This window comes from Phacochoerus africanus, chromosome 16 (genome assembly GCF_016906955.1).
Source record: "Phacochoerus africanus isolate WHEZ1 chromosome 16, ROS_Pafr_v1, whole genome shotgun sequence".
NCBI classification, from domain to species: domain Eukaryota; kingdom Metazoa; phylum Chordata; class Mammalia; order Artiodactyla; family Suidae; genus Phacochoerus; species Phacochoerus africanus.
In genome coordinates this window covers 40,133,925-40,151,426 of record NC_062559.1, presented here as the reverse complement: position 1 = coordinate 40,151,426, position 17,502 = coordinate 40,133,925, and the positions used below count along the sequence as shown (strand labels likewise).

General features: G+C 33.3%; 1 protein-coding gene across 10 annotated transcripts in view; it reads left to right on the top strand.

Moving 5' to 3' along the window:
- Window positions 1-17,502, top strand: part of BBS9 (Bardet-Biedl syndrome 9) — a 728,255-nt gene that overhangs the window by 216,316 nt on the left and 494,437 nt on the right. For all 10 annotated transcript variants that reach the window (XR_007132618.1, XR_007132616.1, XR_007132617.1 and 7 more), the window contains one exon: window positions 4,382-4,522. Coding sequence is in view for 4 of the 10 variants with exons in the window: in XM_047763266.1 (XP_047619222.1) it covers window positions 4,382-4,522 (141 nt within the window). In the remaining 6 variants the exon portion in view is untranslated. The remainder of the gene's footprint in view (window positions 1-4,381; window positions 4,523-17,502) is intronic.

Below are 17,502 nucleotides of genomic sequence, written 5' to 3'. Positions count from 1 at the left end.
TAATGGGTAATAATTAAATACTTGAAAATCATGGCCATATTTACTCATATAGTTTTGGTGGTGCCAACAACCTGAGTTGCATAGTGCCTGGGATGAGAAAATGTATGGGCAATATTTTAATAAAAGGAAGCTTTTAGCTTAATGATGTAAAGTATACCTTTCAAATTGGAATTTAGATTATTAAAAATATTATTAATGAGTATTTACATTTTACCTTGCAAGAGTGCATCTAACTGATGCACTAACTTTTGTAAAATACCATATTAATATTTAAGTGATTTGTTTTGAGTTTTAAAAAATCATAAGGTTGTTATTGAAAGGAATTTATTCCCTCTCTCTATAAATTCAGACCAAGCCATGAGAAAAAAATCACAATACATGGAAATTTTAGTATTTCAATGCAAAGTTAAAGCTGGTTTTAATAATCTCTTAAGATATATTTTAAAATTATAATTAAGCTTCAGGGAGTAGAGCTGAAATATTCAGCCTCACCTTGTAGGCAAGAAAATAATATGTTGCCATTCAGATCTTATACACAAAGCTTCGAATTTCAAAGACTGTTCCATTTTATTGGCCTGATCTGTTCAGGCTGTATTGCAGATAAGCAGTCCTGCTTTTACACATGGAAAAAGAGAAGCAAACAAGGTTTTATGTTGTCCCACAAGAGTTACTCTCCATTATTTCTGCATTAAAGTTACATGACATGGGCAGTGTAAAACATGACTGCAGATGGAGCACAGTACGTAGCCAGACATAACAGGAAAGGATCAAGGAAGTTCTGGTTACCAGACATTGCTACTGCTTTGGGGTTCCTTGTTTTCAATATGAAATGACTCTAGCAGGCACCCTGGAAAGAATTCTAAAGGCATTATATAGATGTGTAATATATAGATATTCTATATAGAATTCCTTTTTTCTTTTTTTTTTTTTAAAGCCCATTTTGACTTCCCTCTTGACAGTGATACTGGGCTCTTGGGTGTGCCAGGGATAATTAGAATTCTCTGCCTGGAAAATTTGTTCTGTCAGGAGTGATTTTTCTGTGAATTTTCTAAGTATTAAATAATTTTGTGATTAATTGCACCATAGAAGTTGTGACTATCCATTTCCTCTAGGAGGCTAGAAGGGGAAGTGTTTGAAGGAGAGGTGATTATATTTGTTAAAAACTATAGAATGGAGTATTCTGATGAACAAGTAGGCCAATATTTGAGTATTATAAATGACAAATTTTTTCTTTTCTCTCAGCATAATACTCAGAGAGTTGAATAAACCAGATCTAGAGACTATTTTTCCAACTACATAGAAAAAATATCACTGATGGTAGGCAAAGTTAGGACGGTTAGGCTCTTTCAATTAAGTTGAAAGCTATCCTACCATCCTACCAGCAACCTTAGAAAATCTTTAAATTCATGTAATTCTTTCTTTCCTTATTAAAATTACATGTACACACACTCACACATACCTCTCCATTCTCCAGCTTCAGGTTCTTAGATACAATTATAGTCTAAAGAGTAATTGGCAGCCAAATTTGCATTTCACATTTCTTAAGAAGATGTAAATCTTAATAGAAATGTACTCTGATAAACCTCATGTCTAAATACTAGAGATTATATTTTGAAATGCTTGGGTTTTAATTAGATGGGAAGTAATATAAAATACTGGCATTGTAATTTTTCTTTTTAATGATATGGTTTCCTTAAACTGGTTTCTAAGGATTTAATACTCTTTTTTTTTTTTTTCTCCTAGTGGTAAAGCTTTTCAAGCTGCCATCATTTAAAAAATAGCCATAATCATTTTATTAAGTATGAGTGTCATCATTTTTCAAAGTAATGTTTTCCAAATGTCCTATGAAATAGGTTTACAATTCCTGCAGAGAAAAGAAATTCTGGAGGGGTTCTACAAATCTTAGCAACTGCAGACCATTGCCCTAGTGTGTGATATTGTCATTAGCTGACTTAACTGAACTGTGAATTGAGTTATAATGTATTTCCCTTCTTGGGTTTGTAGTGCTTGCAATCCATTTGTTTCAATTTTTGAAAGCACATATATACTACCAATTTCTTTAGCCCTGGGTTTTTCAAGTTTTAGGGTAATAATCTTCAAATATATAGACTTAGTAACACAAGGCGAGTGTTGTTGATCATGGTTATTATTATTATTTTTCACCACAAATTCAGTCAGTACCTGGTCCAAGTGCAGTAGAGCCATAGTTTTAGCAATATAATTTTAGAAGAACAATTACAGCCACGTTTTGTTTGAACAATTAGCTAAGACTTTGGTTAAAAGTATGTAGAATATAGCTTCTCTTTGTCATGTACAGAATTGTCAGATGAAGCACTTTTTTCTGTTACTGTATTCATTGAAAATGAAGGAAATGGAAATAGATTTCAGTTGCCCTGTTCTTTCCAGGCTGCATATATTAATTGAGGCTGTAATTTATATATTGCAGAGGAATCATATTAGTGGGTATATTTCCATAATTGGGAGATATGTGGAATATATGAAGTTGAAAGGATGCTTTGTAATTTTTTGGTGATATTGATAGTTGTGGTTTGAGCAGTAGCTTAGATCATGTTACCATAATATTTTGAGTCAAAACATTTCATCATCGTAAAGTACAAATACACATGCCTCTGAAACCTCAAAGAATGTCAGGAAATAATACCCTGGGACTTTTCTGAAGAGACACCAGGTATAATTTGCATCTAGGATTCCAGGAGAAGTGAATTTAACATCTGTTGGTTATGAGCAAAAAATGAGCTATGTAAAATTTGATGGATAATAGATTATATTGAAGAGAGTGACAAATATGCTCCACATGCTCTGAAAAAGTATTTAATTGACCTCATATATCAATATGCTTGCCGTTATTGATGATCTCTCAGTAGGCTCTCACTATCCTAGTGAATAAATAGCACTGAAAAGTGTGCTCCCTTCCTGATTGTAGAGTAAACCACAAAACTCCAATTAGCATTAATAAAATACATTGCTAATTCTAGGAATCCTACTTTGGGATCATGCCTCCAAGCTTTACTGCTTCTGCTTTTGCTATTTTTAATCTGCCCTTTGACTCCACTATGAAGAAATAAAGAAATTAATGTGTGGACCCATTAAATAGAGTAGAACATTTTAAGTTTTCCATTTCTCTACAGTAGTCTACTAGGACAAAGATCTCTGTATATCATCTTTTATCTTATATAGTCAAACATAGAAGCCTAGTGTAAAGGGAGAGAAAACTAAAGTTGTAGAAGTGCTTTATTTGATTTATAAGTAGCCTAATTTGCTTTGGTTTCAGTTTCATTCTTTGTAGAGATATTAAAAGGAATGGTTTTTAAAAACTTTATATTCTAATGTAAAACTCTACATTGTTATTTATTCAGTTACCTATTTCATTATGCCTGCATAGTTTCTGAAAAAAATTTGACAATTGAATGACTATGTAAGCCTTCAAAATGCTGCTTAACAGTGATATGTAGGCGTTTCTGTCATGGCTCAGTGGAAATGATCCCAACTAATATCCATGAGGATGCGGGTTCAATCCCTGGCCTCACGTTAGTGGGGTAAGGATCCGGCGCTGGGATGAGCTGTAGTGTAGGTTGCAGGCCCTGCTTGGATCCTGTGTTGCTGTGGCTGTGACATAGGCAGGCAGCTCTACCTCTGATTTGACTCTTAGCCTTGGAACTTCCATATATTGAGGGTGTGGCCCTAAAAAGACAAAAAACAAAAAAACCAAAACAACAAAACAAACAAAAAACAGTGATATGTAAAGTTAAACAGATTGAGAAAGATTTAATTCATATGAAAGTAATATTAATATTGATGCGTAAAATGACATGAACTTGAGTAGCATTTCAGTAGAGCAGATTCTGCTTTCATGCTCAAAATTTATTGCAAATTGTTAGTAATTTGAATCTTCTAGATGTAAAAAGTTAAAGATTAAAAAGTCGAGGGTAGAGAAATCATTAGATATGGTCATATAGAGTCTTCCTGATGTAAATTTCATCCTCTTTGCTTATTTTAGCTGATAGTCTTGGATTAGGGCTAAAGATTTGAAAGTCTTAAAGACCTTAAGTTCAGTAATTGAATATAGCTATATGTGTTTTTATGTGGTATCCAACTGCAATGATTTTTCAAATGTACTATTATTATTAAAGGCAGAGCTTGTACCTGTGCTCCTTTTTAAGATTTTATTTTTGCCTTATAGTTTTGGGCAATAATACAAAGTTATAAATTATGATGATGCTTTCCAGTTATTTCAGTTATGCTAAATGAAATGGGCAGGTAGCAAACATTTGAACTAAGATATATTGCTACTTTAACTATTATTAGTACAGTTTTTTATTTGTCAAATCTATAAATGTATGTTTCTCTTTTTTTATTTCAGGCATTCCTCGAGTTATCCAATGTAAATTTAGACTTCCCCTAAAATTAATCTGCTTACCATGCCAGCCTTCAAAAACTGCAAGCCATAAACTAACTATTGATACCAACAAATCTCCAGTCAGTCTTCTCAATCTCTTTCCAGGTAGGACTTTTGAAGTAACATGCCTATTAACAACAAAAATGTTAAGAATTTAGAATGGAATCCTTCATCAGCAGGTAATGATGGGGTAATTATCAGATAATTGTTAAGTCAGAATATAAAAATGCCTCAAGGATTTTCCCCTCTTGTTTGCCTGTTCAAAGGAAAATAGCTTATATCAACAAGGTAATAAAGTATACCTTTTAAGTTTGATTAAAATTATTATAATCATTATTTTGCCTCAGTGTTCAGAAATGAAACCTCAAATGTTTCTTTTTAGACTGTGGAATTTTTTGGCTTTGAATGTAAGTATTTATTATTCATCTTTATTGTAGGTTTTTGAATATATCCATTTTTCTAAGCATATAAATATTTATTATTCATCTTCACTGCAGGTTTTTGGAGAAATACCTTTTAAAAGTATGTTCTCATGCCCCTGAAAAGTAAACTCCTAAGTAAATGCCCTTTGTGGTTCTGCTGCCTCCAGCAGCTGGAGAGGGGCAAGGTTCATTCTCTGGCTCTGATCCTTTAGAAGAGTCTTCGTGTATAAAGCTTAAATATCACAGTGAACATTTGAGGTAATTTGTGAAGGTGTGACTTTCTCCAGGTGCTGGTTTTCGTTTTGTTTTGTTTTGGTGAGTAGCTTAGGAAAGAGAGAAGCATTGATTGGATAAACATCTTTAGTTGCCAGGGTTTCTAATGTGTTACATCTATTAACTTTCTTGGCGACAAGGGGGAATTAAAAAAAATTGGGGAATTAAATCAACCCCTTTAAATCTCTCTGTAAAAATTGGCACTGTTGACTATAAGATGCATCTTCACCCTTGCATTAATGGATAGGAGCTAGCATACAAAATATTTCCTGCAAGGTATAGAAATTTATGGTAAGTCAACTTTTGTGTTATTAACTACTTAAAGTGCTTCAAATTTATTCTCCATTAATTTGAAATGTTTTTAAAAAGCTTTATTTATATACAACTATCAAAATCTCCAAGATGCTCTTCATTACTAATTAGTATATTCCTTAGTTTGAATTGAATTTGAGTGAATGTGTGTGTGTGTGGTTAGCAAATAGTTTTGTACTCTGAGGTTTCTTATTCTCTTCCTTCCCTTTCTTCTTAGTCAGTTTTCTTATAACAAATTTGGATTATGAAAAACGTAAAAAAACTCATTACCTTTATAATATACAAACAAACTAGTTCCTTGGGTCTCCTATACTATCCTGACAATCGAGTTAGAAATTGTGTTGCACACTAAATTTATTGATTCCTTTGAAAAATGTTTAAGACTCTTGCTTCTGAGTGGTCGATCTTTATTGTGGATAGCTGAGACCCATAGAGATTGAAGAAAAAATGCAAGTTTTTGACCTGAGAGGTAATCTCTGTAAGCAATGGATTGGACAGGAAGTACTGAGGAAAGCTTAGATAGCTCATCCATTTCTGTCCTGATTTTGGGTTAAATTATTTTGATGTATCTTAGGCTCATCAGCATATATTTGCTTCTTACTTTAGAAATGGAAAATTTTTAAAAATTGACAATGACGTATTTTTAAAAATTTACTCTAAGATTCAGTTTATGTAATATAGTGTGTTCTCTTTTTGAATTCTCAGATTTGGGTTCATGCTGGAATCCTGTAATTGTTTAAAATAAGTACTCTTAGTACTTTTTCACTTTTTGTGATTACATTTCACTCATGGTATATGTGACTTTTATATGCTGATGTTAAAGTTGCTGTTGCAAATCTATTTTTTAATTAATGATCTTCATAGAGAAGAAATAAAACTACCTTGAATCTAGTCTCTTCCTATTTGTTTATTTTTTTGTATATTTTTAAAATAAATTTTAATTTTTCTCATTACAATAGAAATATGAAATTTAGAAATGGATAACCAAAAAGAAAAAAAAAAAGAAAGTTACTGGTAATTCTATCATCCAACAATATCTACTTAGGTTTCATTACATTTTCCTCCTTTTTTATTTTTTATTTACTTTTTTTTTTTTGTCTTTTGTCTTTTGAGGGCCGCACCTGTGGCATATGGAGGTTCCCAGGCTAGGGGTCGAATCAGAGCTACAGCTGCTGGGCTATGCTACAGCCACAGCAATGCCAGATCCGAGCCACATCTGGGACCTACACCACAGCTCTTGGCAACACCAGATCCTTAACCCACTGAGTGAAGCCAGGGATCGAACCTGCAACCTCATCGTTCCTAGTCGGATTTGTTTCCATTGTGCCATGACGGGAACTCCAGATTTTTTTTTTTTTTAAAACAACATTGAAAGTTACTGGGCCAGGGATTGAACCCCTGCTGCAGTTGTAACCTGAGCCACAGCTGCGGCAAAACCAGATCCTTAATACGCTGTGCCACAAGGGAACTTCCTTTCATATTTTTTTAAAAAATATTTTTTCTAAGCATTTCGTCCCTCAAAGAATTATAGTTTTGCATATTGTTGTGAGACATATTTCTATATAATTAGATTTTTTGTTTTATGATTTTAATGATACTATGCTGTCTTAAAACTATATTATAAAATCATTTGGCCAGCGTTATATTTTTCAACATTTATGTTGTTTTTAGTTTATTAATATTGTAAAATATATTAGAGAATACTTCTCTAAATTTATTATTTTTTTTGATAAATTACTGAAAGTGGAATTACTGAGTAAAAGGGTAAGAATAGTTTTAAAGCTTTGAAATATAATGTGAAATTGAGTTTCTGCAGGGCCATACATGTTAATCCAATCATCATTATTTGAATGGAGATGTCTAGTGCTGCAAATCCTGGCCAGTTGAGAATATTATAATTATAAAAAGATTTACTATGCTTAATGGCTATATAGAAAATATTTATTTACATATGTATATGTAAATAACTATCAGGTGTTTTGGCTAAATGTGACTTAAGCAAGATATATATATATTAAGATATATGTGTGTTATAATATATATGATATATGTAGTAAGATATATATGTGTATATATATATAAGATATATATGTGTTATATGTGTATATAAGATATATATGTATATATGATATGTATACACAAGATATATATATACACAAAAGATACATACATAAGATTATATAACAGTAACATAGCATATAACATAGCATGTAATATATACAATATAACATAATATATAACATATATACAGCATATAACATATATATAACAATATATTTATTCATATATATGTATGTGTTATATATGTTATATATATATTTTTATTTGAGATAAAATACACAAATAAATAAGTAAAGTCTAAAATAAAGAGAGGTCTAGACGTGGTCAGTGGAAGCTGGTATAGTGGTTTGTAAATGTTTTCAAGGACCTAGCTTTTTTCTTTCTTTGCAGTGTGTATTCTCTAGTGTGTTGACTTATTCCATGGCAATAAGGTAGCTGCTTTGGCTTAAGTCATCGTAGCTGACTACAAGGCAGGTGGTAGGGGAAAGAGATAGCTATAACAATGACTCTAACTTTCTTTTTTTTTTTTTTGTCTTTTTGCTATTTCCTGGGTCACTCCCACGGCATATGGAGGTTCCCAGGCGAGGGGTCAAATTGGAGCTGTAGCCACCGGCCTACGCCAGAGCCACAGCAACGCAGGATCAGAGCCGCATCTGCGACCTACACCACAGCTCACAGTAACGCCAGATCGTTAACCCACTGAGCAAGGGCAGGGACCGAACCTGCAACCTCATGGTTCCTAGTCAGATTCGTTAACCACTGCGCCACAACGGGAACTCCAACTCTAACTTTCATCAGAAATGCATATTTCCATAAAGTTCTTAGGAAATTTCTAGTTAGGTCTAATAGCCATAGTAATGTCACGTGGCCTCTTCTAGGGCCTGAGAACCAATGCAGATGGGCTGGGGAAAAGGGGTTTGAGAATAGGTGTCAAATTAGCTGACATTCATTGTATGCCATGATACCAATAATTTCACACAAAATATTTACTTAAATGTAATAACAAATAGCATGCTACTGTAGTAGTCATTTAATCCTAAAAGACTCAAAATATATGGGTATCTTTCCTTGTCACTGAATTTGTATTTTATTGTTAGCGTAATGTTCTCTTGTTTGGAAGTGCCATGCACTTCAATTTTTTGTACTTCTCTGTTTCTCTTTGAAGAAATTACTTGAAGACAAATGACTGAGTTAAAGAATAAACACACTTGAAAACTTTATTCAAATGCCAAAGTTATTTCCAGAATAATTGTATCATTTCCAGAATAATTGCATCAGGTTACAAGCCCAGCATCAGAGTTCTAACCCAGGGTAGCAGCTGGATTTTAACCTTTTAAGATTTTTGATATGGTTAGGTGAAAAATGACAAGTCTTTTTTATTTTATCTTATTTTTTAGGGCCGCAGCCATGGCATATGGACGTTTCCAGGCTAGGGGTTGAATCAGAGCTGTAGCCGTTGGGCCTATGCCACAGGCACAGCAATGCCAGATCCAAGCCACCTCTGTAACCTACACTGCAGCTCACAGCAATGCCCGATCCTTAACCGTCTGAGCAAGGCCAGCAATCCAACCCATGTCCTCATGGATGCTAGTCGGGTTCATTAACCGTTGAGTCACAATGGGAACTCTGACATTGCCTTTTAAAATTTGCATTATTAAAGTATTTGTTAGCATAGAAATTTTGTAATTTTTTACTAACTACTTGTATTCTTTTAACATAAGATTTATATATTTAGGTAGTAAAATTTAAGTTTTCATGTTGTGCTTAGAATGATCTCTATTTTAAGATTATAAAATATTTACATATATTTTCTTCTGATACATTTTAGTATATTCTTTAGTTCTCAAGTACAGCTTCAGCATGTATTTTTTTGTTTTTATAAAAAACAACTTTATTGGAGTATAAGTTATGTAGTCATATATAAAGTATATGATTTCATAAGTTTTGATGATGGTATATACCTGTGAAACAAATGGGCGATTTGCATTTCTGCACTCATGATGCTAAAAATATCCATCACTCCAAAAAGCTTCTTTGTGCCCCTTTGGGATCCTTTTCACCCAATCCCCAGGCAACCACTGGTTTCCTGTCATTACAGATTAGTTTGCCCTTTCTAGAATTCCATAAAATGGAATTACTCAGTATGTGCTCTTTTTCTTCTATCTTCTTTCACTCCTTTATCAGATTATGTGATTTACAAATATTTTCTCCCAGTCTATGGCGTGTTTTCATTCTTTTAACATTCTTTCCTTCTTTTTGGGAGAGCAGAAGTTTTTAATCTTGATAAAGACCAATTTATCAGTTTTTTTCTTTTATGAATCATGACTTACTTTATTCATTCATTTATTTATTTATTCATTCTCTTTTTAGTGCCACACCTTTAGAATATGGAAGTTCCCAGGCTAGGGGGGTTGGATTTGGATCTGCAGTTTCCAGCCTACACCACAGTCACAGCGATGCTAGATCTGAGCTGCATCTGTGACCTATACCACAGCTCACGACAACGCCAGATCCTTAATCCACTGAATGGGGCCCGGGATCAAACCTGTGTCCTCATGGATTCTAGTCAGGTTTTTAGCCCACTGAGCCACAATGGCAACTCCTCGATCATGATTTTAATATTATATCTAAGAAATTTTTGCCTAACTTAAGGTTACAAGACTTTTGAGTGTTTTTTTTTCCCTAGAAGTTTTGTAGTTTTACATTTTACTTTTAGGGCTCTTATCCATTTCAAATTGATATACATGGTATGAGATATGGATAAAATTCATGTGTTTGGATATGAGTATCTAATGTTCCAGCACTACTTCTGAAAAGACTGTCCTTTTCCACTGAATTGCCTTTGCAAAGTTGTTGAAAATCATGACTGTGATTCATATGTCTATGTAAATCATCAGCATGTGTGTGTATATACATATATATATATTTCTGTTCAGTATGTTCCATTCATCTATTTGTCTTTGCCCATCAATATTGCTATATACCAATTCCATAGTGTCTTAATTACTCTATATAAGTCTAGAAGTCAGGTAGTGCAATTTTCCCAACTTTATTCTTTTTTTTCAAAGTTGTCTTGAATGTTCTAGATCATTTGCATTTTCGCATGAATCAGAATCAGCTTATCAATTTAAAAAAATGCTTGGCAGGACATAGAGAACAGACTTGTGGTTGTCAAGGGAGTCTGGGAAGGGAGAGGGGATGGACTGGGAGTTTGGGGTTAGCAGATGCAAATTATTACGTTTAGAATGGATAAACAACAAGGTTCTACTGTATAGCACAGGGGATGATATCCAGTCTCTTGGGATAGACCATGATGGAAAATAATATAAAAAAGAATGCATATATGGATGTATAACTGAGTTACTTTGTTACACAGCAGAAATTTGCACAACATTGTAAATCAACTATTCTTTAATAAAAAAATTTAACAAAATGTCTGTTGGGATTTTGATTGGAATTGGGATTACATTTATTCTATAGATAAATTTGGAGAGAAATATTTTAACAATATTGAACATGGTAAAATTTGCTCCACTTATCCCAGTTTCTTAAGATGAACTTGGAGACCTTTGTTTATTTAGGGCTTTTTTATTTTTTCTCACTAAGATTTTGTACTTTTCAATTTACGGGTCTTACAAATCTTTGTCAGACTTATTTCTGAGTATGTAATATGTTTTGATGTGATTGCAAATTGTATTGTTTTATTTCAGTTTCAGATTGTTCTTTTCTAGTACATAGGAATACAATTGGTTTTTATATATTGCTCTTGTATCATGCAAAATTGTTATATCGCTTGTTGGTTCTACTGGCTTTTTTGGGTAGATTTAATCAGATTTTCTGCATAGATGATCATGTCATCTGCAAGTGAAAACAGTTTCACTTTTCCTTTCCAATGTGAAGATTCTGTTTGTTTACTTTTGGCTTGCTTTTTACCTTGGCTAGAACCTCTGGGACAATGTTGAATAGAAATGGTGAGAGCGGACATTCAGTCTTTTAGCATTAAGTATGTTTTAGTTGTAAGTATTTGTAGATTTCCTTTTCCAGATTGAGGCTGTTCTCTTTTATATGAGGTTTGCTGAGTGTTTTATTAGGAATGAATATTCGATTTTTCCCAGTGCTTTTTTCACATCAGTTGAGATATTTTACATAATTTTATTCTTTGTTGTGTTAACAGGTGGATTACATTGACTAATTTTGGAATATTAACCTAATTGTGCATTCTTGATATAAATCACACTTGATCGTGATGAATACATGAATACATGATGAATACATGAATCCTTTCACCATACCGTTGGATTTAATTTGCTAAATTTTAGTTTATAATTTCTACATCTGTGTTTATAAGGGACATTGATCTGTAATTCTGCTTCCTTACAATTATGTTTCTTTAATGTGTAATTTATGGAATGAGTTGGGAAATATTTACCTCTCTTCAATTTTTTTTGAAGAGTGTATAGAATTGGTAATTATTGCTTAAATATTTGGAAGAATTTATCAGGAAAGTTTTCCAGACCAAGAGTTTTCTGAATGGGGTAGCTTTTAAGCTATATAGTTATTTTAATTTTTAAAGTTTTTTTAATTAAAGCATAGTTGATTTACAAAGTTGCGCCAATTTCTGCTGTATAGCAAAGTGACTAAGTCATATGTGTGTGTATATATAAACACATTCTTTTTAAATGTTATTTTCTATCATGGTCTATCCCAGGAGATTAGATATTTAAATTATAAATTTAATCTCTTCAAAAGATATAGAACTGGAATTTCCTTTGTGGCACAATGGGTTAAGGGATCGGGTGTTGCTACAGCTGTGGTGCAGGCTGCAGCTGCTATGTGGGTTTGATCCCTGGCCCAGGAACTTCCACATGCTACAGATGGAGCTAAAAAAAAAAAAAAAAAGAAAGAAAGAAAAGATACAGGAAGATGCACGGTATCTATTTCTTATTGAGCAGACCTTGCTACTTTTTGTCTTTCAGGGAACGTGCATTTCATCTGAATTGTTGAATTTATTGGCAAAAGGTTGCTGATAGTATTTTTTAGTATCTGTGGAGTCTGTAGTGATGACAGCTCACTTGTTACTGATATTAGTAATTTGTGTCTTCTTCTCCTCCACCATCCCCTACCCCTACCCCGCCCCAATTTGTTGACTAGGAGTTTATCTATTTTACCTCTTTTTGAAGAACCAGTTTTTGGTTTCATTCATTTCCACTTTTTATTTTTTGTTTTCTGTTCCTTTTAATTACTCTGACTCTTCTTTCTTCTGCTTACTTTGGGTTTAATTTTCTTTTCTTTTTTTTTCTAGTTTCTTAATGCAAAAGCAGAGACCATCCTTCTTTTTAATGTAGTTGGTTAATCCTACAGAATTTCCTCTAATGATGCTTTAGCTGTATCCTACAAATTATGAAATGTTGTGCTTTTAATTTTCATTCAGTATAAAACACCTTTTAATTTTTTTCTTTGATTTCTTTTTGACCTTAGTGTTATTTAGAAGTTTGGTATATAGTTTCCAAACCCGTGGTGATTTTCCATAGAACATTTGTTATTGACTTGGAATTCGATTTCCCTGTGGTAGGAGAATGTACTTTGTATGACTTGAATCCTATTAAATTTATTGAGACTTATTTAATGACTCCAAGCTAGGACTGTCTTTGCTTGAAAATAATGGATTTTCTGCTGTTGTAGGATGGGAGTGTACATAAATGTCAATTAAGATAAGTTTTCTGATAGTGTTTTAAGTCTTCTATATCCTTACTGATTTTCTGTCTATATGTGTCAATTTTTAAGAGTAGGTCGTTGAACTCGTCAACTATAATTTGTCTATTTCTCTTTTTGCATATCTGAAGTTTTTGCTTCATTTAGTTTAAAGCTCTGTTTTAGGTGCATAAATGTTTAGGATTATAATGTTCTCTTGACTATTATGAAATATTAACAAAGAATGTTAATATTCTTTGTTCTAAAATCTACTTTTATGATATTAATATTGCTATTCCCACTTTATTTTGCCTAGTATTACAATGGTATACATATATATTATCCTTCTTTTACTTCTGTTTACATCTTTATATTTAAAGTAGATTTCTTATAGGTAGTATACAGTTGAGTTTTGGCTTTTTAAATGCAATCCAGTAGTATCTGTCTTTTAATTGGGGTGTTTAGACTATTTATTTTAATGCAATTATTGATAGGGTTGGTTTTAAATCTACATCTTGTGCTTTGTTTTTTATTTGCCTTGTCTGTTTTTTTCCTGCATTCTTTTCAATTGAGTATATTTTGTGATTCTATTTTATCTACTTTGTCATCGTATTTACTCTACCACCTAGTGTTAATTTTGTTGCTTCTCTAAAGTTTAAGGCAATGTTTCCCAACCTTTCTTTTATTATTGCTCCCCCTAAAAGACTTTTTAGACATTTCTTTCTTAATAGCACCTCCACACCTTTTCAGTACTACAGGTGTCTTTTATATCTGTTTATATTCTATATGAATACCTGTTTTTAGAGATAAAATGAGTAAGATTTTTTTGAACCCTGTGAATATATTTTTGGCCCCTCCAGGGCACTGCTTTTCTGTCCAAAATGCACAAATGCATTATACAATATATATCTCTAACTTATCACAGTCTATCTTTACACGACAGTATAGTGCCTCAAAATAGTTTAAGAATCATATGATAATATCCTTCCATTTCTCCCCTACCAGCCTCTATGCTAGTTTTGTCTTATATTTTATATTTACATATATTAGATATAAACCTTGTACTATATTGTTATGAATTTTGTTTTAAGATGTAATTATCTTCTTTAAGACATTTTAATAATTAATACAATAACTTTATACACTTACTCATGGGGTTACCTTTTCCACTGCTCTTCATCCCATCTGGTATCATTTTCCTTTTACCTGAAATACTTCTCTAACACTTCTTCTAGTGCAGATATATGAATGTTGAATTCTTTCAGCTTTCGTATGTTTGAAAATGGATTTTTTCCCACCACTTTTAGAAAGTTATTTTCACTAGTAAAGAATTGGAGATTGACAATGTTTTTCTTTCATTACTCTTAAGATATTGCTCCACTTGTTTTCTGGCTGTCAATATAGGCCTCTATATGTAATATATCTTTTTTCTCTTGTTGCTTTTAAGATGTTTTTCTTTAAACGATTCAATTTTGGTGTAATTTTTTTGGGTTTGTATTTTTATTTTCCTTTGCTTGGTCTTTGCTAACATATTTTGATCCATGGATTATAATTTTTATTCAATGTGCAAATATTTTGGCCATTATTTTTCCAAGTATTTTTTTGTGTCTCCACTCCTTTTTTCTTCTTTATTTATTTATTTTTTGTCTTTTTAGGGCTGCACCTATGGCATATGGAAGTTCCCAGGCTAGGGGTCGAATCAGAGCTGCAGCTGCCAGTGTATTCCATAGCCACAGCAATATGGGACCTGAGCCATGTCTGAAACCTACACCACAACTCTTGGCAATGCCAAATCCTTAACTCACTGAATGGGGCCAGCCAGGGATCGAACCTGCATCCTCATGGATACTAGTTTGTTACCACCGAGTTGCAATGGGAACTCCTTTATTTTTAAGGACTCTAATTATATCTGTATTTCTCACTTGAGGTTGTCCCAGAGCTTAATGATGCTCTTTTTTTTTTGTCTTTTTGCCTTTTCTGGGGCCACTCCCGTGGCACATGGAGGTTCCTAGGATAGGGGTCCAATTGGAGCTGTGGCTGCTGGCCTACACCAGAGCCACAGCAATGTGGGATCTGAGCTGCGTCTGCGACCTACACCACAGCTCATGGCAACGCTGGGTCCTCAACCCACTGAGCAAGGCCAGGGATCGAACCTACAACCTCATGGTTCCTAGTTGGATTCGTTAACCACTGAGCCACGCCGGGAACTCCTGTTTTTTTAATTTTTATTTTTTCTTTGTGCTTTATTTTGCATTGTTTCCCTTGCTATACATTCAAGTTATTTTCTTCTGCAGTGTGTAATGTGTTCATAATCCCACTTGGTGTGTTGTATTTTGTATCTCAGAGACTGTAATTGTCTTCTCTCAAAGTTTGATTTGAGTCTCTCTCTTTTTAAAAAAAATCTTCTGTTTCAATGTAATATAGCTCATTTGAACATTTATAATATAATAGCTGTTTTAATACTTTTGCTACTAATTTTATCATCTGTGTCATTTCTGAGTTAGTTTTTATTTTTATTTTTGTTAATGAATTATAATTTCTTTTCTCTTTTTATGTCCTGTAATTACTGACTGAGGCTCAGAACCTCTGAATTTTATCTAGTTGTGTATTGAGTATTTTAGTTTTCCTATAAATATTTTTGAGCTTTTTTCCCCCTGGGACACATTTAAGTCACTTGAAAAAGCTCGATCCTTTTAGGTGGTACTTTGAAGCTTTGTTAAGTGGGATAGGAGCATTTTGGAGCAAACTTTACCTACTACTAAAGCCAAACTCTTCTATGTGTTTTACCTGGTTCCTTTTGAATTATGATGGTTTATATTCTGGCCCCTGAGAATAAGGATTATCCCTGGCCTTGTATGGGCTTACGGATTATTCCTTGTAATCTTTTTTGGCTGGTTCTTTCCCAGTCTTTCATGGTTTCCTCAGCGTCATATACTGATTAGTATTTCGCTGAGTACTCAAAGGGGACTTTGCAGGTCTCCAGAATTCTTTCTCCATAGCTCTGTCCTCTCTCTGCCTTGGGAGTTTTTGCCACGTTGACCTTCCTAGATTCCCAACTCTATCTCCTTGACTTGAGGAGAATGCTGGGTAGCTCCTGGGCTCCCCCTCCCTGTGTTATGGTTTGAAAATTTTCTCTAAGTGGTAAGCTGGGGCAATCATATGAATCACTTTATTTGTTTCTCGTTTGTCAGAGATGATTGTTGTTTGTTTTCTGATTTTCAGTTTCTTAAAAAATATTTCATATATTTTATTCCATTTCTTAGTTGTTTAAGATGGGAGGGTAAATTTGGCCCCAGTTTTTCAATCTTGGTCCAGGGTAAGTTCTCCAATGTTGTAATTTTTATTTATTTACTTTCTTTTTTTTTGAGTCAGGATTCAATTACGGTTCACTTATTGTAATTTTTTATATGAATTTTGGTATCTCCTTCTCTAGGTTATCTCCTTTTTAATTTGTAGTTTATTTGTTGAAGAGTTGAAAATTATTTTTCCTGTGAGTTCCCATACTCTGAATTTTTCTAATTATATCTCTGTGACTTTTTAAAAAATTTTTTTTATCTTAGGGCCTCACCAACAGCATATGGGGGTTCCTAGGCTAGGGGTCCAATCAGCTGCTGGCCTATACCACAGCCACAGCAATGTGGGATCCGAGCTGTGTCTGTGACCTACACCACAGCTCACGGCAACGCTGGATCTCCAACCCACTGAGTGAGGCCAGGGATCAAACCCACAACCTCATGGTGAGTAGTTGGATTCATTTCCACTGTGCCACAATGGGAACTCCTATATCTCTGTGATTTTGTTTAATATTTTCTCTTTTCATGTAAATTGCATCTAGATCTAATAGAGTCAAGACTGATTGTTTTGGCCACACTACTCTATGAATGGTGATATATACTTTCAGAGGAGGGTACATAATATCTGTGTCTTTTTTTGTGGTTGTAATAGCTATTGATAGTAATGCTAAGATTCATTAATTTATTGGAAGTTGAAAAATGTTGGTATTCTATTCTTTCAAGATTTCTTTAATTTTTAGCTATAATATTTCTACACAGAGAACCTTTCTCTTATTTGCTATTGTAAATAATGTGGTACAATTTAAGTAGGATCATCAAGATGAATGATTGGTTCTTTGTCTCTATTATTGATTTTTAAAATAATGAGATGATTCTCTAGGGTTCTTCAATAGTGAGTATTTGGCTTTTTTATTTTGTCTTTAGTATCAATATGAATACATGCCTTTAAATATATTTGATATTTTATTCTATTGCTGTTATTGTGTTTTTCGATACTCAAATATTTTCATCTCTGACCAGCAGCAGTCTCTTC